General features: G+C 35.4%; 1 protein-coding gene across 2 annotated transcripts; it reads left to right on the top strand.

The window, feature by feature from the left end:
• Positions 1-3,989: 3,989 nt before the first annotated feature.
• On the top strand, positions 3,990-21,739 carry LOC113065710 (homeobox protein Hox-C4a). 2 transcript variants are annotated; one of them, XM_026237185.1, is made up of 4 exons: positions 3,990-7,857; positions 8,380-8,746; positions 20,070-20,348; positions 21,484-21,615. In XM_026237185.1, the coding sequence occupies exons 1-3, from the start codon at positions 7,425-7,427 to the stop codon at positions 20,200-20,202; spliced, it is 933 nt and encodes a 310-aa protein (XP_026092970.1). In that variant the 5' UTR covers positions 3,990-7,424; the 3' UTR covers positions 20,203-20,348; positions 21,484-21,615. The 2 variants fall into 2 exon arrangements, with proteins under 2 accessions (XP_026092970.1, XP_026092969.1); XM_026237184.1 differs by having other exon boundaries at positions 3,992-7,857; positions 21,474-21,739.
• Positions 21,740-25,673: the final 3,934 nt, after the last annotated feature.

Below are 25,673 nucleotides of genomic sequence, written 5' to 3'. Positions count from 1 at the left end.
TTAATTTGGCTTTTATATAGAATTATTGCTCTGGCAGTATAGCTTCAAATTTAATTTTGAATATCATGACTATTATGCAGTCAAAAACATTTTGTATGCATCTCAAAAGCATTGTACATGTGTAAAAAGCTTTACCCTGGATCGTAATTTATATACACCCGAGTATTTGCGATCTGGTATCACAGAATGTGCGTAGGCTATATAAAAATACCCCACTTTTGGATGGTTAAAAGTGCTTAATTTGTGCCTATGCATATGTTGTGTTAAAAGTGAAGGTGGAGGACTGTGAGAAGTTAAGTGATCTTGTATTGGTTTGCAGATGAGAGCTCAGAACATAGATCTTTAGATCGGACATAATGTGGGGTCATGTGCAGGGCAGAGAAGATTTGGTGTTGTGTGGTGGGGTCATGTACAGGGCAGTGAGGATGGTGAAGTAGAGTCACTTCATTATCCAAATAAAAACATCCCTAAAATGATTCCAAAAGCTTAAAAGGCACATTAGAAAGTATTTTTTATGCAAAGCATATGACATTTTTTTACCACTGTTATTTGTCGGTTTTCAACAACCGGATATTCAGTGGTCTTTATTTGACCGATGAGGCTCCACTTGACCATTATAATCATGGTATGAAAAGTTAAAGCTATATCTTACTTTATGATGTTGTGCTTGGAAACAGAAGAAGGCACACTGCTCTATTCATCCACAATGTTCTCTTTAATCTGTGCACTGTGAACGTTGCTGAGAGGAAACTCAACTGCCATCTTCATACTGCTGTGTTTCTATTCTGTGGAGGCCTGTGATAGAGATGGAGACTTGTACTTTGAGAGATATATATGTATATATATATATATATATATATATATATATATATATATATATATATATATATATATATATATATATATATATATATATATATATAAAGAACTAATGCATCAGTTTTGGCATCATTAACTTATTGAGGCCATTTTGCTGTGCAAAGGTTATACATGCACAAACAATAATAATAAGGGGGAAATTATGATTATGGTTTAAGGAAAGAACATTTGAGTTGAAAACACAGATAAAACACTGTTTTATGAGGGTCTGAAATTTAATATTTTTTGCAATGCACCTAAGAAAAACAACAACTTTTGTTTCCAGTTGTAAGGTGTTTTAATCTCATACTCTCAAGGGTTTAAGATAATTGCTTAGGGTACCTGTAAATAGAGAGAGAGAGAGAAATATCTAAGTTACTCAGAACTGCAAATATTTCACAGAATTATTTGCATAGTTTCTTTTATCACTCACTGTTTGCATTTTGTGGTGTCCAAACATAGAAAAACAATAGAGTGTAAAGACCTGTTTCACTGAGTAGTTGTCTTGTAAGGCTGCATCTGGTTGTAAATTCCATGGCTTGCCAAAGTTCTTTCCTCCAGGCTCAAAGAAACGCCTTTGTGTGTGTGTGTGTATGTGTGTGTGTGTGTGTGTTCCCATTTCATTAAAATCAGTAGGAGGAATTTTAGCTGATATCAAATGTCATTTGTAAAATATTGAATTTGATAGAAATTCAGTTAGTATTAAGTTAAAGTTGATAAAGTTACTTGCTCATACAGGAATCAGGTCTGTCTGTCATATTTGATATTCTAACAAAAACATAGATTCAATGATCAATATTTAGCATCCATTGCTGGTAAATCATTATTTTAGTGAAGTATGACTGCTTATAAAATATGCAAGAATGCTACACAATGCTTAAAAAGAAAAAGATTTAATAAAATTAATTTAATAGTCTTTCATTTTTTATTTGTCAGAAATCAGAAATTCCATCCCAGTAATTCGATAATCTTGTAAAAAAATTAAATTGCTATTATTTATATTTATTTAGTTTACATAGATTATTTTCTCAGATTATGTTGTGCTATTATGTATGTGTTAATTAAGTTATTAAGTGTTTATTATTATTAAGAAGCTGTTCTTACTGCTGTTTTTATCACATCAAAGCAGATGTGTATAGCTAATATCCATTGGTACCATTTTTGTCTAGGTGCAGGTTTTACTCAATCAAAGGTTGATTGAGGTGGATAATATTCCCTATTGTACACTGACTAGAATTTTAATCAATATAATGTTAACTATAAAGCATTTTACATATTTTGTGAGGGTTTGGAAAATGGCTAATCATTCAGAAAATAAATAGGTCACGTGACAACTACAGTGGTACAACCACATTTGCTAATGAAACACATTGAGTGAATGTCCACTATATGAAAAAGATAAACACTTTATTTTACACTTTTATTTTTATTGATGGAAACACTTAATACATTAAAATGAATTGTTTGTGGCATTTATTAAATAATACATTTACCTTGACTATTTTTAATAACCCCGTATGTGCATATTTTTTTCTTTTATATATTTAAGTCTTTGAATATTGTGTCAAAAACATTAACTGCCAATAGGGGGCAATAGTTTTATATTCCTCTGTTTTCGTCTCTCGGTTCAGGTTACTGTGGGTTCAATATATTGTTTTGTCATCTACCAGATTACTATCTAAGTAGCCATTCAATGAAAATGGCAGCAGTTTCATTCTCTACATAACTTTAGAAGAAAAAAAAGATGTGTAAATGACAAGAGTTGAAAATCATGCCATTGCATGGAGAGTAACTAAGGCAATGCTTTCAATTTTGGAACAATTCACAATTTGTTTGTAGACAGTTCCTGTTTGGACAAGCATTTTATAGAAAATATAGAAAGCAATTCCTTTTGTTCTCTTTGTGGATAAAATGTTCTTCATTCAGTGATGTATGAGGTGAATGAAAGAAAAGAAAAAAATCTAGATTTTCTTATACTTTTGGTCATGGCAACACAAGCTGCATTTGCTACATTGAAACATTAATATGTAATAACAAATACATTTACCTTAATGCAGGGATTAGATTTCATGGCTAAAGAGTTTACATCTGGCTGAAATTATAATGTGTGTAGAAGTACCTTTTTTGTACCTTTTTTCCCGAGTTGAGTTTGAATAATTGTAGCATTTGATTATATACATAAAACAGTATATAAGCTATGTGTATATAATATCGTCATACTTTATTTAATTGCATTACTCTTATATGATTTTCTTTGCTTTAGTATTATGATTAACATTCAGGTTAAATATTCTTTGTCATTGGTCTCAATGACTAACAGTGGGCCAACACTGTATGTGAAGTCACAGGCAGGCTGGAATCCAGTGTGCCCATATTTACATACTTAAAAAAAAATGTTTAACTCTTTGAGGCTGCAAACCAGAAAGAAGAAAATGAGCCACATTCTTTTTTGAAGCAAATTCTGAGTTGCCATGTTAACTTGACCAAGTAGGAAATCATTTTAGGTCCTACATTGTTGCAAAAATAACATCCATCAAGGAAATAGTTCTTAAAATAACCTGTGCTAAATGCATAGCCTTGTCCTACTTTAAAAGATCATGCCTTTGGACAGTTCACCCTCAATGAGAGACAAAGAGAAGTTGTACTAAATCCATTAAAACATCATTTTAAGTAAAAAATTCAAATGCAACTGTTAGATCAATACATGTGGAGTTCCAATTTCGATACTGACATATTTCATGATATATATATATATATATATATATATATATATATATATATATATATATATATCATGAAATATGTCAGTATCGAAATTGGAACTCCAGCATCTTAAAAGCATCTTGCATTAAGATAATAGGATAAGATTCACTTAAGATAAATTAATACTTTAAATACTTACCAGGACACTGAAAGAGTGCATTATTTCCATCACAGGATTTCGATTATTTTAAATCTGTCAAACGTTTTATATTGTTAAAAAGGATATCCTTACATTCCCGAGAAGACAATTATATTTAAGTTGTTTATTTTTATTCTCTAAATTTCCTTTTTAGCGCATAAGGAAATTGTGAACGTGAGGGCAAGGAGGACCTCAGCGTTGCACTGGTAAGTCTTTCCGTTATTTTCTTGTTCTGTCTAATACGATATTCTTGTCCCATCTTGTCTCGCTATGTATAAACACAGAGGGCAGTGTTCTCTGACAATAGCGGTGAACCGCTACAGTATATGCCCATGTCTTAGTGGAAAGGAGCTGTAGTTTAAGCTGTTTGTCGTGGTAGTAAGCTCTCTTTACATATATTTGTAGAATGCACACACACACACAAAAGAAAAAGTAAATGTATATACACATTTGGGGAAAAAATATATGTGTAATCTAACGCCATATTTTAATACAAATTACAATAAACTGAATAAACAATTACATACATTAATATATAAATACAATATTTAATGTGAAACCGACTAACCTCTCTGTTTTAAGCATGGTAAATGTTAATTAAAATTATTTTGATAAAAATATAAATTAATTTATAGTCATAAAGAAAATAATATTTCCTTAATAAATAAATAAAAGACGTATTATGTTCACAGTGAACAGTCGAACAACAAAACATATATTTAATTTATATGAAATTTAAATGCTTAAGGATACAAAAGGAAAAAAATAATAATAAGTAGGTAAGGCCTTGACCTTTTGTAGAACAGCTTTGGTCACTTAATTCACTCGATATTTAAGGCAAAAGAAATATGCTCCCAAAAATGAAATCATTCAAAATGATTGCAAAGGGCATACATTGAATATCATAAAGGCCTAAAATGTCATTCGTTCAAGAGTACACACTAAAATCTCCCATCTAAAATCCTACCTTCTTTACTTATAGAATTTTCTGCTGAATCTTATTTTATCTATCTGTCTGTCTATGTCTGGGGGGATCACCTAGGCCTATATACAAATGAATCATCAAGCAAATTCGCCGGCGGTTATAGCCTTTTGGAAGTCTCTACATTATAACTAGTTATTGAGCTGGTGCAGGATCTGAGGCCATTTATGTGCAGAGGGAATTCATCGCTTTTCTCTCATCAATAACTCCTTGGCAGTGAACTATTGGAACGAGTCGAACGCGAGGGGTGAAATGCGGGTCAGGCTGTCTAACTAATATTAAAATGCGTCCGCAACACCAGAGCGGTGCAGAGTGGGTGGATGGGGGCGTTTTCAGGCCTGTGGGGGTGGACAAAAAAATCCCTATAACATCTGTAGGGTCTCGAAGTAAAATAAAAGACTTGAGTTAAGGCAAAATGGCTGTTTCCGAGCATTTAATTTGTTAAAGAGTTATGTGCTGTCTGTTTGTTTGGTTTCGATTTTAGGGAATTTTTAAAAAAATAATTTCTTATTTTTCTCTGCTTAGTTGAAAACTGGATTTGAAAATTGATTGAAGATTTGTTGCTTACATATAGCCTATATTGTTTCTAAAAAGTTTAATTTCTTTACTGTTTTTATAATTTTCTTTGCTGGCTGTATTTCCTTATTTGTTTCGTATCTGTTCCTGTTTCTAAACTGGAGAGAGAATTGCAGGGCAGGGTTTTGCAGGTTATCGGGCGGTCATATGGTAATAACGTGCACAATAAACCCCAAGGAACAAAAGAAACTTATTTTTCATCAGTGCTGTCACGTGTCCGCTTTGTCCACAACATGTTTGAGACGGAATATTCAAGTGGGTGCTACGATTTCGAGATTTAGTAGAATTTGATAGTAAAATTATTTATCGTTTTATTTCATCCAGGCACTGTTTCTTTTATGTTCTACATTTTATTTACTCAACCCATTGGGGTTTTGAAACGTGATGTGGAAATTATCAGAAAAAAAGGCACAAATCGTCAAAACACATTTAAACGAATAAATATTTTTGTAAGGAAATTATTTTGTAACGTGAACATTTTTTTTAATGGAACAATGTGTTTGATGAGTACATGAGATTCAAGTGAAAAGGCTAATAAATTGTATAAACAAACAAACAATATAGGCTAAATAAATAAATAAATATGATTCTAAATAAATAAAAGCATTTCCAAATCAGTCTTTTAAAAAAGTTGTTGTTGGTCTCACTCCTAATTGTTGGGTCTTATTGCGATATTCTTTTTCAAGCTATTGAAAAAAAAACACGAAAAATACATTACATTAAGCAAAAAAAAAAAGCAATTAAAATAGTAATTATTGCGTTTATTTTTTTTATGTTATGACAAATAAATATTACTTAAAAAATATTGTAGGCCTACTAGTTCTGACCCTAGACCGATTAATTCTGACCAAATATATTTTAGATGCCAAACAGAATCCTCTCCACATAATGTTTTAACCCTATTCGAGATGTTGAAATTTTTCATAGTCTAACTTGACTTATTTCATAGCTACGTTGAGTTCTTTTTTTTTAACTTTCAGTCGAAGAAAGGCCTGTCAGTAGTCGTCTATATGTACCCTGTAGAACCGAATTTGTGTCCAAAACATGAAAATCGCAAGTACGTCTCTACAGGAATACATGGGCGATGTAAAATCCACGATAGCCAAGTTGGGTTTGTATTCGTCTCGATTAGAGAAGCACGTGACTTTGCATGGAAGTCTCGTGTGCTTACTACAATAAGCAGATGAGTTTGAATGAACAGACCTACTACATGAAGACATAAACTTTCTTAGCTTAACTTGTGCAAGACATAAAAGCGGAAATATGATGTATGCCGTCGCTGTAAACGGTTGTTTTAAAGCTGTCATACCTTAATTAAACACCAAATATTTTTCAATCTCCATATTTTGTCTAAAGTCGACGAATCGTATACTTAAACTGTATAAGCATAATATCTAACGTATTGTTAGGCTATTTGGTTCTAATATTAACTGTAGACTAGCTTCTATAAATAATAGGAATAAAGACATATGTGCCAATTACCAAGGAAATTTGCTTTGCACTGGCACAGACTGGTTAGAGGTAAGTTAAAATGTTAATACTAAAATATTTGTTTGCCTGCATGTTGAGTAACTTGCTGTAATAAAAAAGCATGGTAAAATAGCACTGGATATTGTAGTAGGCTAAAATTATTAACCGTATTGTAGTAGGCTATATTTGATCCGTTACTGAAGCTTAAATGTGATAGATTGTTTTTTATTAATTTATTTTTAACAGTGTAATTAGCGAAAATATTTTTGGTAACAGCACATGCACAAGTTAACTGAGAAACATCCCTAGGTGCTGTGGCATGATCTGAGAAGATTTGGCCATTGTGTATGAGTGTGTGAGAGAGCGAGAGAGGGGGGAGTGCGAGAGAGAGAGAGAGAGAGGGAGAGAGAGAGAGAGATGGATAGAGAGACTCTAAGACTTCGCGGACAATGGCGGAAAATTGAAGGTATATTTGCGAAAGCCGTGGTTCCTTATCCGGGGACTACATCGCCCCATGCCATTGGGCCATCGTATCACGTGGTAAAAGTAACTTTACAGGGTTGCTCGCTAGTAGGAGGGCTTTATGGAGCAGAAAAACGACAAAGCTAGAAAAATTATTTTCCACTCCAGAAATTAATGATCATGAGCTCGTATTTGATGGACTCTAACTACATCGATCCGAAATTTCCTCCTTGCGAGGAATATTCGCAAAATAGCTACATTCCCGAACACAGCCCCGAATATTACAGCCGTGCAAGGGACAGTGGCTACCAGCATCACCACCAGGAGTTATACCCTCCGCGGGCAAGCTACCAGGAGCGTCAGTATAACTGTGCAAGCATCCCTGAGCCTGATACTCAAAGAGGACATGGACTGCCTCACGCGGGGCACCTGCTCGGAAAAGGGCAATCTGCCTCATGTGAGCCCCCACCGTTACCCCTGTCTCCTGCCACCCCTCCGGCTGCATCGTCCGCCTGCAATCAAGCCACCCCGGAGCATCCCAACAGCTCAGCTTCTGCCAAACAACCCGTAGTGTACCCCTGGATGAAGAAAATTCACGTCAGCACCGGTAGGCAACTTGAGTGTATTTCTCTTAAGCACTATAAAGCTCGCCCCTCATCCTAACTCTCTCTCTCCGTCTGCCTCACTCCTTTTTACACTCATCCCCTGGCCAGCCTCTGCTACGATAGGATAGAAGCCTTTGAAATGGCACAATTGAGGCGGATTTACGACTAGGCATTGGTAATTACACCCACCATAAATTTTATAGCCGAGGTATACTCTGGGCAGTCGTATCACCATGTGGCTTCTCTTGTTATGAGTGTGCGAGAGAGTGAGGGAGATCTGGGACCGGAGAAAAACTAAGCTTTATAATGTTGCATTAATAATTCAGTGCTGAGTCCAATGTGATTTTTGCCTTATTATAGAAAGCTAACTTTTAGATATTTTAGCCCACCCTCATTTCCTCTGTCGCCACCATTTCTCAATGAAAGACACGCTTGTTTACCCTATCCTTCCCTCGCTGCTTTTTCTTTTCTTTTCTATTCTGTTCTGTTCTTTCTTCCTTTCCCTTTGCTTCTCCTCTTTCCAGTGAACTCTAGTTACAATGGAGCGGAACCCAAGCGGTCTAGAACTGCTTACACTCGCCAGCAAGTCTTAGAATTGGAGAAGGAATTCCACTATAATCGGTACTTAACACGGCGAAGACGTATCGAGATTGCTCATTCCTTGGTCCTCTCGGAGAGGCAAATCAAAATTTGGTTTCAGAACCGCAGGATGAAGTGGAAAAAAGACCATAGGCTTCCAAACACCAAAGTCAGATCCTCTTCCTCCACGGGCATTTCCTCCGGGTCCAACACAAGCTCAGCGGCTGGCGTTGTGGCGGCAGCTTCCACCACTAACACCATGTCAGCCTCCGAGGACCTCTCCGGAAGCGAGCGTGGCGAGGATATTACAAGGTTATAAGAGAACTATTTCGAGGAGTGGAGAGAAGGGAAGATCAAATGACTGATTATTTATAAAATATAATATATTTTGTTTTCGTAGGTATCTTGTGCGTAAAGGGGGTTCCTTTAAGTCCACAGTTATATAAAATGCATGTTATATGGCATGGATTATTGCGAATACCTATGGATTATTTTCTACGCGAAACAGGGTTTAATTTATCTAGAACTGATTTTTTTTTTAAAGAGACATTATTTGGGCGATGCAGGTTATTCACATTTTACTCGAATGCTATTTGTGGGCCTTTCTTTGCCCAGCTGCCAAGGTGAAGTGCACAACAAATCTATTTATTTCTCACTTGAGAGAGCTGGTAGTTTTTTTTTCTTCTTCTTTTTTTCATTCTTTTTTTGTACTGTAAATGAAAAACACTATCGTGGGTATCGATAGAAAAAAAAGGATCTTAAAACGTCTTGTTTTCTTTAAATGTAAATCATGCTGTTGGGTTATCTGTCGTATGGAAAGGTTAAGACTTTAAATTATCATTTAGTTTTTGTTGTGATGGCGTTGTGTTTAGGCTATTAACAGCGGATTGTTGTGAGATGCAATAAAACCAGTTTAGTGTATTTGTGCTAATTATATTGGTCAATAAAACGTAAGTGTCTATTAGTTTTACCTAGACTTGAGTGGCTTTTATTAATATAAAATGTAGACTTAATTTCCGCACATAAATAGCGAAAAGATTCCTCTGTAATTTTTAAGGGGGGATGTATTAGTCGGGGAACTTGCATTAGTCTGTTGAATATGCAATTATAGGCCCCCCCCCCCAAAAAAAAAAACTGTGTAAAAATCAGTGCATTTAAAAATGTACATGGTGTCGAGTGGGGCTGCAGCATTCATACTTGCAAAACAATAATTAGCCATTTTATTTCTGCCGTATAGCTACTATCTCTAATATCTATAACTCAGTCTCTCATTTTTCAGTCAGGTTGTGTATGGGTTAGCATGGGCTGTGTACCCATCACTTTCACACCTATTCTTTTAACATGGCACATAATTCGGGCCTTTTTTAGTAGGCTAAGGGAACTTATCGCTTTTCACTCCACAGGATGGCTTGTAATTCATTAATGTTTTCAACATAGCTGAAATGTCTCTAAAAATTCATTCCACTAGGCTATTCAGAACTGTCCTGCATTGCTTATATTTTTTCACTTTTGATTTCAAGCGTTATCAAGTTGGGGTACAAATTAAAGCAATTCATTTTATTTTGACAAACTGAACAGAAAAAAAATCTGGAAGATATTCAGATCATGAAACTATATCTAACATTTTATGGACTTAAAATAAATATGTATTAAATAATCCTAGTTTTGCTGAGTTTAAATGTAAAAATAATGAGAAATTCGTTGGTATTTAAATGTATGTTAATTTATCTTGATATATTCCGTCGAAATATAGTAGCTTATGACAAGTTTTATTACAAAATAACCGTTACTAAACACTATTGCGAAAATACTTGTTATGGAATAAGTGTGTAAAGAGAGAAAATGGCTGTGAAATCGGTCAGTCCATGTACATGTTTTTAAAGAATCAATCTGCTTATGGTGAAATATAATCGTACTACCTCGCTTTTTGAAAGTTCTGATTCAGGCCACTCCTCTTTGTGTGTTATTTTTAAAAAGTGGCGCTTGAACCTGTTCGAAGCAACGTCATAGCCAAAGCAGAGACTAGCTAGACACACAAGACCAAAATCTGCACGCTGTGGCCTTGCTAGTTTACAATGCTTCACAGAGCGCTCCCATATGCAAATTAGTTTACATTTCATTGTGACGTTTTTGTATTTTTCTAAATGCACAAGAATATATTAAAATTTAAATATTAAAACACTTAACGTCTCTATTGATATCAGTTCTGGAGAAAAGAAAAACATGTACAGAAAATAAGGAATGTGTTTGATTAATTGAAAAATCGGCCTGACTTGAATGAAGATTACACAACGGCTTGCTAAGTGGGGGGCTGAGAAGCACAAAGGAGTGAGTCATTTTAGAGCATCAATCAAGTCCGGGAGCAATAGTCAATTGTACTTCTAATGTATAAAGTTGTACAGGCACTTAATAGCTATAGTGCACAAAAGCGTCACTGCAAAATATGTTTCAGCGGATAGTTTGTCCAAACGTAAATGAGAAGAAAGGCACTGGCCATCGTCTCAGCCTGACCATGACTTTGGAAAGGCACTTGAAAAGAGTAAGTGCAGAACTGCATTCAGGGACCATTATGTGACTGAACAGCAGAGAAAAATGAATGTGCACGCCTAAATCGTAGCATCCCGGCTGTCTCTTTCGAGATGCTGTCGCCTCCATGTTGCGAGGCTGAAAAGGTACTTTATTGAAGTTTGTGACAACTAAGAAAAGTAGGGTTCAATTTAGGGACACATTTTCTGTCCCATTAGTTTCGTTTCAGCCGGGTCGGCCGACCTCTCCCACCCCTTGACCCCACTGGCTCTCTCAACGTGTACCTTCTGTGTGCACCCTCACAGGCTTCCTGGGGTTCCACCGGTGCTCTTGCTTTCATTGTGGGTTTTGGGTTTTATTGATGTGGCAATAGAAGAAGGACATCTGAATGTGTTTCTCTTTTGTTGCTTTGCACCGTATGCGAGATCGGTGAACTCTGGGACAAGGCTCTTCTGTAGCCTGCGACCTTGTAACTTTTTCTTAAGGGGACATGCATTTTCGAGCTGTTAGTCTCAAATCAATGCTTCTACCGTCATCTAAATGGAATGATTGAAATAATTTTTTTTTTTTTAACATTTTTAATTTTATTTTCAATTAAGGCAAAATAGGCATATTGTTATAAAACAAAATATCTAACAAAAGTGGCCGAAATATTTGTATCCATGTGTACAAACAGATTTTTGTTCCGAGTGTTAAATATTTCAATTGCAGGTTTTGTGTCAGTCAAACAGGTATGACAGCTTTTAAAAACACATTAAATTTTGTTTTGGTGAAACGAACAGCAGTGACATTTTTGAGAATGCTTTTCTCATAGGGGAGCGCTGCTATATAATGCGGAATGAATGACATTGTTTGATGTATTTCTGACATTCCACGGCAGATGTAACGCAGTTTTTCTGTTAACAAAAAATAAAATAAAAATAATTATAATAATAACAATAATCATTTAAAAAAGGCTAGAAAAAAAATCATGTTTAACTTGAAACTAATATTTTCATTCATAAACTAAACAAACTGTATTGTTTAGGAGACAGGAAATACATGTATGAAGTCATCGCAGGTGTACAACTTGTCAACTTGTTTCATACAAGTTTAATTTTCACCTGTATAAATATTTATTTAAAAAATAACTATTATGGGTTTAACCGAATTTATGTTGATTCTGTCGTATTAAAAATTATGTTTTACTTCAATAAACCTTTTTCTTTTTTCAATGAGTGTTGGCTCCTTAGAACATATTAATTATTTAATATGTAATTATTTAATTTCAACCGTATTTGTTGAAAATTAAATTATATCTTCTGGCACATTATTTTAGCTCTCTGTGCTGCAGTGCTTATAATATTATTTTATTTTGCTAATAAAGATGTAGTCTAATTAGGTGACAAGTACAAATAATTCAAAATATCCTAACTTTTCTAAATGCTTTGTTATTACAACAGTATTATTAGAGTTTTACACAATATTTGACGATGCTATTTAAAAAAATAAACGATAGTTGCAAATACAGTAGGCTTTCTCCATACCTCATAATTGATCACAAGTTTCACTAGGCCCTGCTATCCAATGCAGTTACAAATAACCCTCTCGTCTTCGCTTATGTCGTACATTATTTAATGATGACCGTTTCCAAAACCAGCATGTCGTTTGTTATAAAATAAATTTAAATAGGCTACAACTTTTAAATCACTATCTGTGACCTTACAAAAGGCCAACTGGAAAAGTGAAAATGTCTACAGTTAATTTGTTGTCAGAAACAAATATTTAATTTAATTTTTAATTTAATTTAAAGGGCAATACATTATTTATTTATTATTTATAATCATTTAGAGTGATTATTATTTGTACATATGCCATGTGTGTTTGAGTGTGTGTGTGCGTGTGTGTCTATATATATATATTTATATATAATATAAATGTGTCAATATAAGAATTCAGTAAATATTTCAGTAATTATAATTATAATATAATTCAGTTAATGTCAGCATTATACCAGATGCGATCTGGCTGTGGTTAACCTATAATAACATACTTGTTAGCTAGTCATAAAAATCATAGAAGGACACAGTGCAGGGATACAATTATGGCCACGGCCCTGTGAACCGAGGTGTAGGGTACGCTTCTTTGTATGCGTCCATAAATCAAAAAAATTATTGAGGGTTTGCCCTGCAATACAAGTAGTGAGTGCTACGCTGCACAAAAACTGTTGTGCTTAGGCTTTTGAACCTGCCCTTGTAGGAAGAAGAGGAGGAACAGACAAGCAGTAAGAGCAAGAAGATCATCACCTGTCTGCAGACACGCACCAAGCGCTTAACAGAATCGCATTCATTTAGTTAAACATAGGTGTGGTCGCGAATTCAATGTTTAAGAAATATAGTCTTCATATATTCATTATTTAATATTGAAGAAGTTAAAAACTAGTCATCTGTTTGAATTGGAATAAGTTTTTACAGCGCACCACTTTTTATATTTGAACAAATCTTTTGACTTGCCCATATGTTTACATAATCATGGTGCTTTTCTTGTACAGTATTTCTTATATCAATGAAATATGACCAGCCACGTTTTACTATACATCCTTCATAAAAAAAGAAAAGAAAAATACATTTGTATTATAAGATGGGACCAATGTTGTTCTGGTTAATTGAAGTACTGAATGCATTGTTGTTTTGCCTTTTTATTCTAAAATGCATGTTTGTCAGTTCTTTTTGTAAGATAAGTGACTTCTCAAAGCAATTAAGTTATTGATGAAAGATGTGCTCTTAGCATTCTTACGAGGTCCTCTGTGTAAACTGAGCTGTGTAGTTGAATCGGGGGTCACCATGTTATTTTCCAGAAATGTGGCAGTTCTAACACTGAATACCTGCTCGACACATGAAATACATAAATACAGCTCTTGTTCTAGAGATAAGTATTCCATGTTAGAGTCTAACCATGCCTTTTGCACTTTTCGTGTTTTTTTTTCACATTTTATGCAAAATGCGGAGCATGAGTGAAGAAATGTGTGCATTGCGCTCAACGATCTCCATAATCTTTGTTCTGATATCTTGCCCTTTAACCTTTACACTCAGTATGACCCCAAATGCAATGCTTAATGGCCACCCGAACTAAAGCACACCGAGAAAGAGGACACACAACAGAGAATAGCAAAATGTATTTTAAAACAAATACTTGAAAAAACTCTAATAATAATAAATGATGATGATGATGATGATGGAACGAAATATTTGAAAAGTGAAAAAACACCATCAAAAGGTAGAAATAGCTCAGTCACTTTCAAATGTGTTATCATTTTTTGCCTGGGCTGCTACAACATCAAGATTTGTTCACTCAAGAGAAATTATATATATATATTTATCACAAAAACACATTAAACAACACTCCTAATCCAGTCACAGGCAAAGCATTGTGGGAACTAGAAATATATTAGCGAGCCCATAAAGTTTGTGTGCTAGCTGAGAAAATGCCTCAACTTCTGATTAAGTGTAAAACATGTTAAATACATCGTAAAACGATCTTATGAATCATCTTAGAATTATGGGCTATTTCCCCAAAACACTGTAGTAGCATGCAAATCGTCGTAGAACGACCAGTGTTCTGGAGAAATTGGAGCACTTCCATCGTGAAAAGACATTAGTCGCCTGCAGGACAAACGCAGAATTACAACTAAACTTAAAAATTGCATGATTGCACTTTAGGAGTCCTATATGTGTCTTCATTATCAGTAACCTATACATTTATGCCTATTTATACGACATGCAAAGACTAATTAAATAAATTAACGTTAACACAAAAGACGGTGTTACCAAGTAAACATACATATATATTCAGTTTGCAGTATTCCTGCACGATGTTTGTGCTGTGGAGATGAATTAGAATATACTGAAGCTACTGGTGAAAGTTAGTTAGTTCATCTGTGGATCTGGCTACCGCGCAAATTCAACTTAACGAAGAACAACCTGCTCGCTGGTTTAAAAATAGTCATTGCTTGAAAAATTTATTTTTGCTTGAAATTTGTTTTTTTATTCAGAATTTAGATGATTTTAAATAATATGATACCGAGAGACCATACGACAAATATACATATATTGTGTTTGTGGATTATTGAAGGCAAGACAGATAAGTGTATGATGAAAGAGATGAGCGATCTTGTGATCTGTTCAAGTTGAGAGTCACTTTCTGAATAGAACATCCATTATCTCTAAAAGTTCATGATTTTAGTTACAGATTGAAGCTACAATGCGTAACCTGTTTTTATCGAATTAACCTGCAGACTCTTACCCAGTCTCTGTCTATAAAGTCTCATTACAATGAAGAATTGGACGTATACTTGAACTGGGGCAGTGTGTTAAGAATGCAAAACTGAGAATGGTCGCCATATGGATGCATCTCCATTTCTCTATATCTCTCTTGTTCTATCTCAGTTTTCCATACTTACATCTCAAGTTAACGTTTATAAATGCCACTAATGAGATAGATAAATTAATGTAAGAGCAAAAGGACACACGTCAGAGACTTTCCTCATTTATAGTCCTAAATCTCAGACATCATTACAGGTCCCATGGCACGTATCCAAAGCAAACGCTTTTTTAAAGCTCACCAGTTTGTACAGGTTAACAGACAAACAAACAATAAATAAAGTGTACTAAACTCAGTGCGTTGTTTTCACTGGTCAAACTGGTTCATGTATACCCTTGAAGTCTAAAAGAAAGACTCTCTTTCTGCAACTGAGAAGTTCCCAGTGTCACGGTATAGATGTACAATTGTGTATTGAGGCTTTTGTCCAGTCCTCCGGGGTGTCTGCAATGTGTCTAAACATATGCGGTCATGAGGAGGTCACTAGACACGCTGCTGCGCCGCAATGATTAATGCCATCTTTTCTGAAGAGAAATAGCATTCGTAGATTAACGTTTTTTTGTACAAACGTCCAATATATGCAAATATGCATGTTCTAATGGCATAGAAGATTTCTAGTATGTCTTTTAAATCCTTGCAAAATCGGACAACTGTGGCTTGAGAGGGACAAAGAAGTGCAATGACTTTTACAAAATAATTAGCTAATGTTTTGATAAATCGCAATGAAAACGTTAGAAATAAAACTATCTTTTCAAAATCGGACAACTTCCAACTCATGAGATCGGGTTATCTTATAGGGAACAAAAAGAAAAGTCCAATAACTTTTAGACAATCATTCGTATATAAAAAATTGAAACTTTAGAAACAAAATATGAAACTACGCATTTCAACATAAATGCAAATAAGTGTCCTAGAAATACTAAGCAGCAGGTCGTATCATTTTGTTTTTTAGTTTTTATCTCTCTTGAATGTACAGAATACATAGGTATACTTAATGTGGCACAGGTGCCAGGAAGTTATGAAGTCAACCTGACAACTTTATAGAAACTGTACCACGTGTGAATTGTATTCACATTTCAGGTTTCCTAATATAATAAATGTTAAATAGTGGACTGGATTCATGATTTCATGACAATGTTGCACCTTAAAGTAAAACAATGTAAACAATATACAGTCGACACTAGGTCGAAATCATTTCATCTCTCTAAATTTCAGTCGTTTTATTTAGGTTCCGATTGTTTATAGCACCGAAGATATAAATCTAGTCTTTGCTCTTCAGAGACAAGCCCATTTTTATGCATCGTTATATCAACAACATCCTCAGTTCATTAAAATCCTTTCCTGGATTTACTCTCTTATCTGTCCTATATGCATAAAAATCCATTAGGCTACTACTACTGTTTATTAAAGAAATTAATCCGTTGCAATGAAAAGATGATTTTATGAAATGCAAAATGTCTGCTTATAGATTTGGATATGGACATAGGCTATCCTTCATACCAAAGAAAGAAAAAAAGAAAGAGAGAGCGAACCATTGACACAATGTCTATATTTGTTAAAAGTTTTTAAATCTTTTTTTTTCCCTCCAAAATGTTAGGTTATGTCTTCAAGTGTTGCAGTGGTAGAGAAAGCAACAGACAGCTGTATGTACCGACCCTTTGTGCATTCCATTAATTTGTTTATTTCCAACATTTTCCTCATTGCATTTTTTATTCTCTTAAGAGAGTCTGTTTTTGCATGAAATGGTTAAAGCGATGTTATTATCGATGTTTTATTCAGCTGTTTGTGTCAGCAACCACAAGAGCGCAGAAGGTAGGGAGGAATTATAAAAGGGTTGACACCCAGAGCGACCGGCGCGCTTTTGTGAGAGAAAGAAAAATGATTTATTGCCAGCAACGTGGTTCAAACAGAGTTCACTGAGAATTGTAGTGTACCGGCGGAGGCGCTGAGTTATGGTCTTGCTGAGCCACTACATCAAAGATTCCTTTTCAGATTTAGTGAATGGACCCAGCGGCATGAGACAAGGGAACAAACTTACTTTAATTAGAAAATTCCCAAGATCACAGGCGACTTTCAAACAATAAGGGAAGAGTTTGAGGTGCAAGGGGGACATAAAACCTGGAAATTAATAATAAATTCCCCTATAGCTTCCACCACCACTTTCAAATATGAATAGAAATAAAATAAAAAATATGCATCGAAATTGTTTAAGTAGCACTAATTCATATGTGGTTATGGAATGAGTACACTTGCGTTCCTTGCACACTCGGGCGCTGTAATCTTTCATGTTAATAGCGCTGCAGCTCGGCAGAAGCCGGACTTGTAATATGCATAGTGAATGCTTCTATTTGACAAGAGTTGTGACAGCAATTCACTGAACTCAAAATAACAAATCGTTTTTAGAAAAAGATTGATTTTAGCTTTACAAGCGGAGTATAGCCCCATGGCTCCTTGATATTCTTCTTAAATAAACAGTATGGTTATGATTTGACTAGTTAAACCATTCGAAATTAAATGCAAGGTTTTTAAACTGCTGTCATGTTACACGTCATTGTTTTAATGCAGTCCAAAGCACAATCTTAATATGTGCGAGGACTGAGATGACCATTTTTCAAAAACATACCTGGCAATATTGGCAGGCCCTTTATTGTCTCAGAAACTTAATGAGAGCTGTGTAGGCTATTTATTATTAACATTCACTGAAGAAGAAGAAAAAAAATCCTTGCAAGAAAAAGAAAGTGAATGGTTGAGGCCATCATCTTTGTCTTCGAAAATTCGTTAGACATGTTATTGATAGTACTGAGTGTCTGAGTAAATACTCAAACAAGACACTGTGGAGAGTAAATGAAAAGGGACTAGTCCTTGGTTTTTAGTCCTTGTGCACAATTAATCACTAGTGCGAGACAACTGCCGTCCACAGCGGAAGGGGTGATGTCTTTTATGTTCATTTCAGACTGGGAAACTAACTTTTTTAAGCGTGACTGGTTTACATATTATGTTTTCGGCAAGAAGGCTTTTTATTTAGCAACTGGATAAAAACGAATCCCACTGTGTCTAGGTGTCTGGGACAAACAGTGATCCTGACAAGTTGAGCGCTAAATAATGTTCTGTAGTCATGAACATCTTGCCTCTACCAGCTGAGCTTTATGACGTCAGAGGACAAATGCTAATTTCTAATGCGAGTAGAAAGGTTTTGAGATCAATATGTTATTAATTAAAATTACTAATAAACAGAACTACTTGCTTTCTGCGGAAGAACATTGTAGCCGGAACTACTTCTCTCTGTTTATGTCTATGAAGAATCACAAAGGTAGGCTACTGGGTTACTCCGCCGCGGTACCCCCGAAGCAATCTAAAATAGTCAGAATATAAACACTTATTCTAGGTGTACCCTAGTGATTCAGGACAGGCTACAAACACGGGTTGGAAAATGAATTCATGGTGTACTCGCTTATTATATAGCTACATTTTGTAAATTTTGAGCATAAAAAAAGTTAGGACCGCAACTCTGATTGGTTGTTTCTTACTGAGAGCGATGTATTTTTGCAAATGGCAATAAGACCACTGGGAGGTCTCATATTTAACTGTCATGACATAAGCACAGGTTTAACAAATATGTAAAAAAATACATTTTTACAAAAGTTACCTACTGCAGCTTTAACTGGAAAAATAAACGAATTTCACTAAGAAGAAAATAATTTCACTAAGATTATTTTTTGACATGCATTGACAGTAGCTATACAGCACTGACAGTGAAAATCCCTTTGTTTGACCACACCCATTGATTCTCTTCAGGTCTTTTTCGCCAGGTAAAAATGAGCAGAAATCTCAAAACGCGCCGGAAATGGTTTAGAAACGTCAGTAGTATTGGACATCGACGTGTGTGGCTATTTCTTTCAACGCGCAGAAACTTTGTTATCCTTTTTACAAAACATGACGATAAAGACAATGTATGTTACTTAAATTGTTTATTAATAAAAAGGCATTGTTAAAACATCTATACATGGTTGTTAGCGAAAGATTAATAAGATTTTCTTTAAATATGTAATTTAAAAAGTTAATGCACGTATGGAGCTGTTGCCACACATGTAAAGCGTAACAGGAAGAATTATTTAACCATAATCCAAAAAAAATCGATTTTTTTTTAAATACCTACCACAAGAGGTCTACCAGTCAGAGTTTCAAACATTGTATTATAAAACGTTATCACGGAAATGAAGTCCGTATTCTTCAATCCATTGTAGCAAAACTAAGGAGATGCGATCCCAGACATGCATGTCGTTTTTCTGTCCAAATGGGTCTCTTTCTCCCTCCCACCTCACGCTCTCTCAACTCTGTCAGCAAGGTAACAGGGTAATGTATTGCGTCCTGCTCGTGGCTGTTCGTCTGTCCACAGGATAATCGTTCGAAATCGCAAAATAGTCGAAGAGTGCGGAGGAAAACGGAATCCTCGTTTGGTTGCTTTCTAGCACTTTACAACTCAAACAGCGAGTGCGCTAGGCTATTGGAGGAGGCCATCACGTGACTACATTGTTTACCTCTGTTGGGAAACAATTAAAGACGGCAGTGAGTGTACTTTGATGTCTTTCCTACACCTTGTGTGATCGATTATCCAACCGGAGTGGTCAGGGCGGGTAGAGATGCACAATAATTCGTTTCACAAATTTCTTATTATGCTTACTTGAACAAGACGTGTTGCAATAAATCTCATGTTTGTTCTATTGAGCAACATTTGTCCCCTTGTGCTCTGCAGGAGAGCAGTTCTGCATGGAGACAACATGCTGAAGAAAATTCATCAAAACATTATGAAGGCCATATGTGGAACTTTCAAAAACTCTCTCAACCTCCTATTCATTCTCTGCTGGTGTCAACCAGTCCACGAATGAAACGACGAACTCATTGGACCAGGCGAATGCAAAGGAAAGAGATGAAGGGTGCAAGCAGTCAACTTCCTGCTTTCCACCAAAGTAGCCTTGGATGAGAGAAACACATACACCTATAAACTTCAGCTCCATTAACATCATGGAATTAGGTGAGAGAACTCGTTCATGGAGTAAATGAGATATTTTGTGTTGTATTGCTAAGAAATACCCACTTAATCTTTAGTAGTAATGAATAACAGCTGTGTCAGATTTGGTTTCATGTTAATGTGATTTGTCACTTAGACACTGATGTCAATGACAGACGTCATTGAGAACTACAGTTATTAATCAATTATTAGTGTTTTCCTTCCTTCTTACATAGAAAATGAACCCCTAATTACAGGCAACATTTCACTCTTGACTAATAAAGACTGTTCATTTCCACAAAATGCATGCAACAATTCTAAAACAAAAGTTTCACTGTGTTCGGTTAAGGTAATTAGTTCAAATATTTTTATCAGTCCAGTATACCAATGTGAATGTGGACACATGGCTATAATAAACACAAAATGGGGCAAATATGACTATGCTCATTGACGAAAACACAATTACAACATATATATTTTAAGTTTAGGGATTTTGTTATGCTATCTAACAGTACTTCTACTGTGTGAAAATATGTCCTTTTCAAGTTAAAAATGCATAAACTGCATACAAGGAAAAAAGAAGAGAACTTCTAAGAAAAGTAATATTTTTTAGATACAGCCAGTTGTTCTGTGAACTTGATTAAGTTTAAACTTTTACTAAGGAACGGAATAATAATAATAATATAAAAAAAATCTACAGTGAAATTTTTATATCGTCTGAGGCTATGCTTTTCTGGGTCACACATAAGACTGCGTCACTTGTTTTAGCCTAAGTCAAATTCATACATTCACACTAGAGAAGGAACAAAATAAGAACTTTTGTTGATAAGGAGGGCAACGGGCGAAAAAAAATACACACAAAAATCATTAGTAAACAAACCACAGAAGAAATCATATGAAATGGATAATTAACTTAGTGATTAGTCTACCAACAGTGGTCTGCCCACAGACAGTGTGCTGGATTCTCAATACACTGATTTATCACTTTAAACTTGCAGCTACATACTGTAGGCATAGGCATCAGAGAAATTCACTCTGACGTTATGCTGTACAACATGGTTAATACTCTAAACCTGAGCATCAGTCTATGTTTGACAGATCTTAGACCTGGTGTATTTTGACACTTCTATATATCTGAATGTTTTCCAGTTGATTCCAGGTACAGCAGTGGTGAAGTACAGGATAGCAGCTGTTCCAACAGTGAACGGGCATATGCAGCATTCACCTCGTCCCAGCTGCTCGAGCTGGAGAAGGAGTTTCACTTCAGCGCTTACCTGTGCCACAACTGGAGGCTTGAAATGGCTGCCTTGCTGAAGCTCACTGAGTGCCAGATTAAAATCTGGTTCCAAAACCATTGTATGAAGTATAAGAAAGTTCACAAAGAAAAGTCAATGGCAAAGTCCTCTTACTCCTACCTGGAAACGGGTAACCAGCCCTTTGTGATTAGTGGCAGCACAGTGGATTCCCCAGTGCCATTAAAATTCCAGTACCACTATGAGAGAACATCAATGTCTGGTATGAAGTGTGCGGAGAGCCATTGGTTAAACAGGAAGTCCACAATCAGGATCTTCTGCTTTCAGAATCCAGCTGTCAGCACTAAAATATCACTAAAGCATGATTCACATCAATGACTGAATTCTCTTCGATAACTGAAATACAAATTCTTCACAAAATATGTGCATGTTCTGTCACTGACCAGTTTTTCCACCCATTATAACTCTCTGACATGACTTATATTTAAGGAAATTGAAGATTTATTTCCCTTAGATAACGATTTATATGAAAATGAAATTTCAATAGCTATATTTGCTCTAAACTGCTCATGTTATCAGCTAGTACATGGTAAATCAAAGCTAGTTTCCACTGTGCATTAACTGCTGTAGGAATATATTTGCAAAGCACCAAGATTTATTGCGCTTGGATGCAGGCTCACTTGTACAATCTCTTCGGCACAGAAAATAAAATTTAAAAAGGGCTTTCAAGACTTTGAATCGTCATTAACATCCCCTCATGTTTTGTAACAACATATTTTTATTGCTCTCAGAATTATATGTTATTTTTCCCACAGAATGTGCTGAAACTTTTAACTTGGAATGTTTTTGATTATAATGGCCAGAAATCTTAAAATATTCAAACCATGTTGAATTCCAAAGATTTGTTCTCTTACTGACTATGCTCTACTCTGAGTATGACTTTACACAAAGTTCTGTTTTCCTGTTGATACTGAAAGTATACTGAATTTATGATGTTTTGACTGACAAATGAATAAAGCAACAAAACAGAATTAATTTACTGTCACAATATTAAGTCAATGTCAGAATTCTTGCTTTGATAATGTTTTGATTTGATTTGACCTATTCATGTAGACTCAAGTGTGAACAAGAAAGAGCTGCAATGTGAAATATGTATATATTTCTAGATCTTGCTACTTCTATAGTAATTTGGTCATATCAGGTGAAAAAACATGCATTTTGAAACTGCAAAGTGGTTGCTTAAAATCTAATTAAATCTCCCTGGGGTGCATTTCCCAAAACCATAGTTGCTAACCTGTTAGCAACTTAGTTGGTTGGCAATGGGAAATTGCATTGCAACCAACAACATACTTTTTGAATTAGGCAATACTGTACTTTGTATTCTTAAAACATAACCTTACATATATGCCTTCCTCTGCCTCCCAAACTCCCAACATTAATCATTTAGACAAGATGCTCAGAGAGAGAGAGAGAGAGAGAGAGAGAGCAGCTTCACAACCGCTCAACCCACTGGGCCTAATGACAGGCAGTGAACTTCTCTTCCAGCCTGCCAACATGCTCTTCTCCAGTACTGGAGCTGAAACACAGATTTGAAGAAAACTGATTTGTTTTTTTATTGTTTTGTTTTTTGTTTTTTTCAAGTCTATTATTACATTTGAAAACAACTGGACTACAGCAACGTTAGCGGTGAAGACGCCAAGGCTTGTGGGCACCGGCCCTGGCAGGGTGGGCAATAACTCATTTTGATTAATTATGTTTAATTAGGACGTCGCCGTGTGTCATTTTATAAGCTAAGCACGGAACAGCAAAATCTACCTTTTCAAAAATATTAACTTCAGCTGAAATTTAACAAATTGAGCAATTTCAGTTTGGCCAATCTCAGTCATTCTGCATAAATCAATCTAGACCCAATACAATTAGTAGCCTAAATTTGGAGCCTTGAGTGGTTCTCAACCATGTTCCTAGAGGGTTTGAAACCACTGGTTTAACTAATTTCAGAACTATCAGCAACACTGCACAATTAATCATAGGTTTAACTATATTCTCAACCTTGTTTCCGTTTATAGATTAGATTTATAGAATGCAGCATCTGTAATCAAGAGGATGGAAATAGCCTTTCATTCCATTCATTCTGATTACAGGAACAAATGATTCTGTAATGAATCGTTGAGGCTAAATCACAGAGCTAAATAAATAATCTGATACTGTAATCGCAGATAAGTGTGTGAACATATACTAGTGGCCGTGAGAGAATGGAAGACCGTCTGTGCTGCACTGCTGAACTTACCATTCATCACCATGTGGCAGTGTTCCATATGCAAAATAGGAGTTGGCCTCCCAGTGGCCCCTTTAGTGCAACTAAACGGAATGCTGAGTGCTTTGCTGTATTTAAACTGGATATAGCATACCAGCTTAGTTAAACAGAATATAACACTTTTAAACAAGCAGAGAATATCAATTTAAATGCTCTCAGTAAGTGATTTGTATGCCTAGTACATGTATTTAGTATTTATACAAATAAAAACATAATAAAAAATATTTTTTAATACATTTACATTTAATCATTTAGCAGACGCTTTTATCCAAAGTGACTTACAAATGAGAACAATAGAAGCAATCAGACCAACAAGAGAACAACAACAGTATACAAGTGCCATGACAAGTCTCAGTAAGTATAGTACAGTTAAGTGCTGACGAAAAAGTCTTTAGATGTTTTTTGAAAATGAGTAAAGACTCAGCTGAATTGAAGATTGAATTGAGATTGGGAGGTCATTCCACCAGCTGGGCACAGTCCAGGAAAAGGTCAGTGTGAGTGATTTTGAACTACTTTGGGATGGCACCACAAGGCGTCGTTCACTTGCAGAGCGCAAACTTCTAGAGGGCACATAAGATTTAACCAGTGAGTTTAGGTATGTTGGTGCCGTGCCAGTGGTCGTCTTGTAGGCAAGCATCAGAACCTTGAATCTGATGCGAGCGGCTACTGGTAGCCAGTGTAACCTGATGAGGAGAGGAGTAACGTGAGCTTTTTTGGCTCATTGAAGACAACCCTCACTGCTGCATTCTGGATCAATCAGAGGCTTGACAGTCTGCAATTGAATACATATTTTATTAAAATGTGAAAATGTTTATATTTAATATATATCATTTAAAATATAAATATATAATAAAATTACAAGTGTGTGTGTGTGCATATATAACAAAATGTAAAATGTAATATAATAAAAATATAGATTTTTTTAATAATATATCATACAGAAATATACACATTTCTATATACACACATGAACGCTCCTAAAAAATCTAATCAAATAAAAAAATAATTATTGACAAATAGTTTTTTCCTCTTTTGATGTGACATTCAGCCAAGTATGGTGACCCATACTCAGAATTCATGCTCTGCATTTAACCAATCCAAAGTGCACACACACACAGCAGTGAACACACACAAACCATGAACACACACCCGGAGCAATGGGCAGCCATTTATGCTGCAGCACTCGGGGAGCAGTTGGGGGTTCGGTGCCTTGCTCAAGGGCACCTAAGTTGTGGTATTGCCAGCCCAAGACTCAAAACCACAACCCTAGGGTTAGGAGTCAGAATCTCTAACCTCTAGGCCACTACTTCCCAAGACTTTTTGGACTCTGCTTTTGGATAAAAGCATCTGCTAAATATATATATACTTATATGCTCCTGGATATTACCTTTCTGCATATGTTGTAAATAAAGGATACACAGCATCCATACTGTACATATAAATAAATAGATTATGACATAATAACACACACACACTCACACACACGCACACACACACACACATATATATATATCTCAATGTCTAAGTTGGATACGGCCTTGCATGAACCATCTTATCCAAGATTAATTCATATGAATTATGAACAATGACTGAATTATTGTAACAAGATAAATTCAGTAATTGAAGTTCAAAGGGGCATAAGAGGTTCACGCACTTGTTATTAGATTGACCACTGAGCAACATTTTATAATAGATGTCTTGCAGTGCTTGTGTGATGCAGCCCCAGATGGGAAATCAGCCTGTAAACTAAGAAGGATCCAGATCTAATTCAAACAAAGCACT

This window comes from Carassius auratus, chromosome 48, assembly GCF_003368295.1.
Source record: "Carassius auratus strain Wakin chromosome 48, ASM336829v1, whole genome shotgun sequence".
NCBI lineage: Eukaryota > Metazoa > Chordata > Actinopteri > Cypriniformes > Cyprinidae > Carassius > Carassius auratus.
Note: the sequence above shows the minus strand (reverse complement) of the source record. Positions and strands in the feature narration are given on the sequence as shown.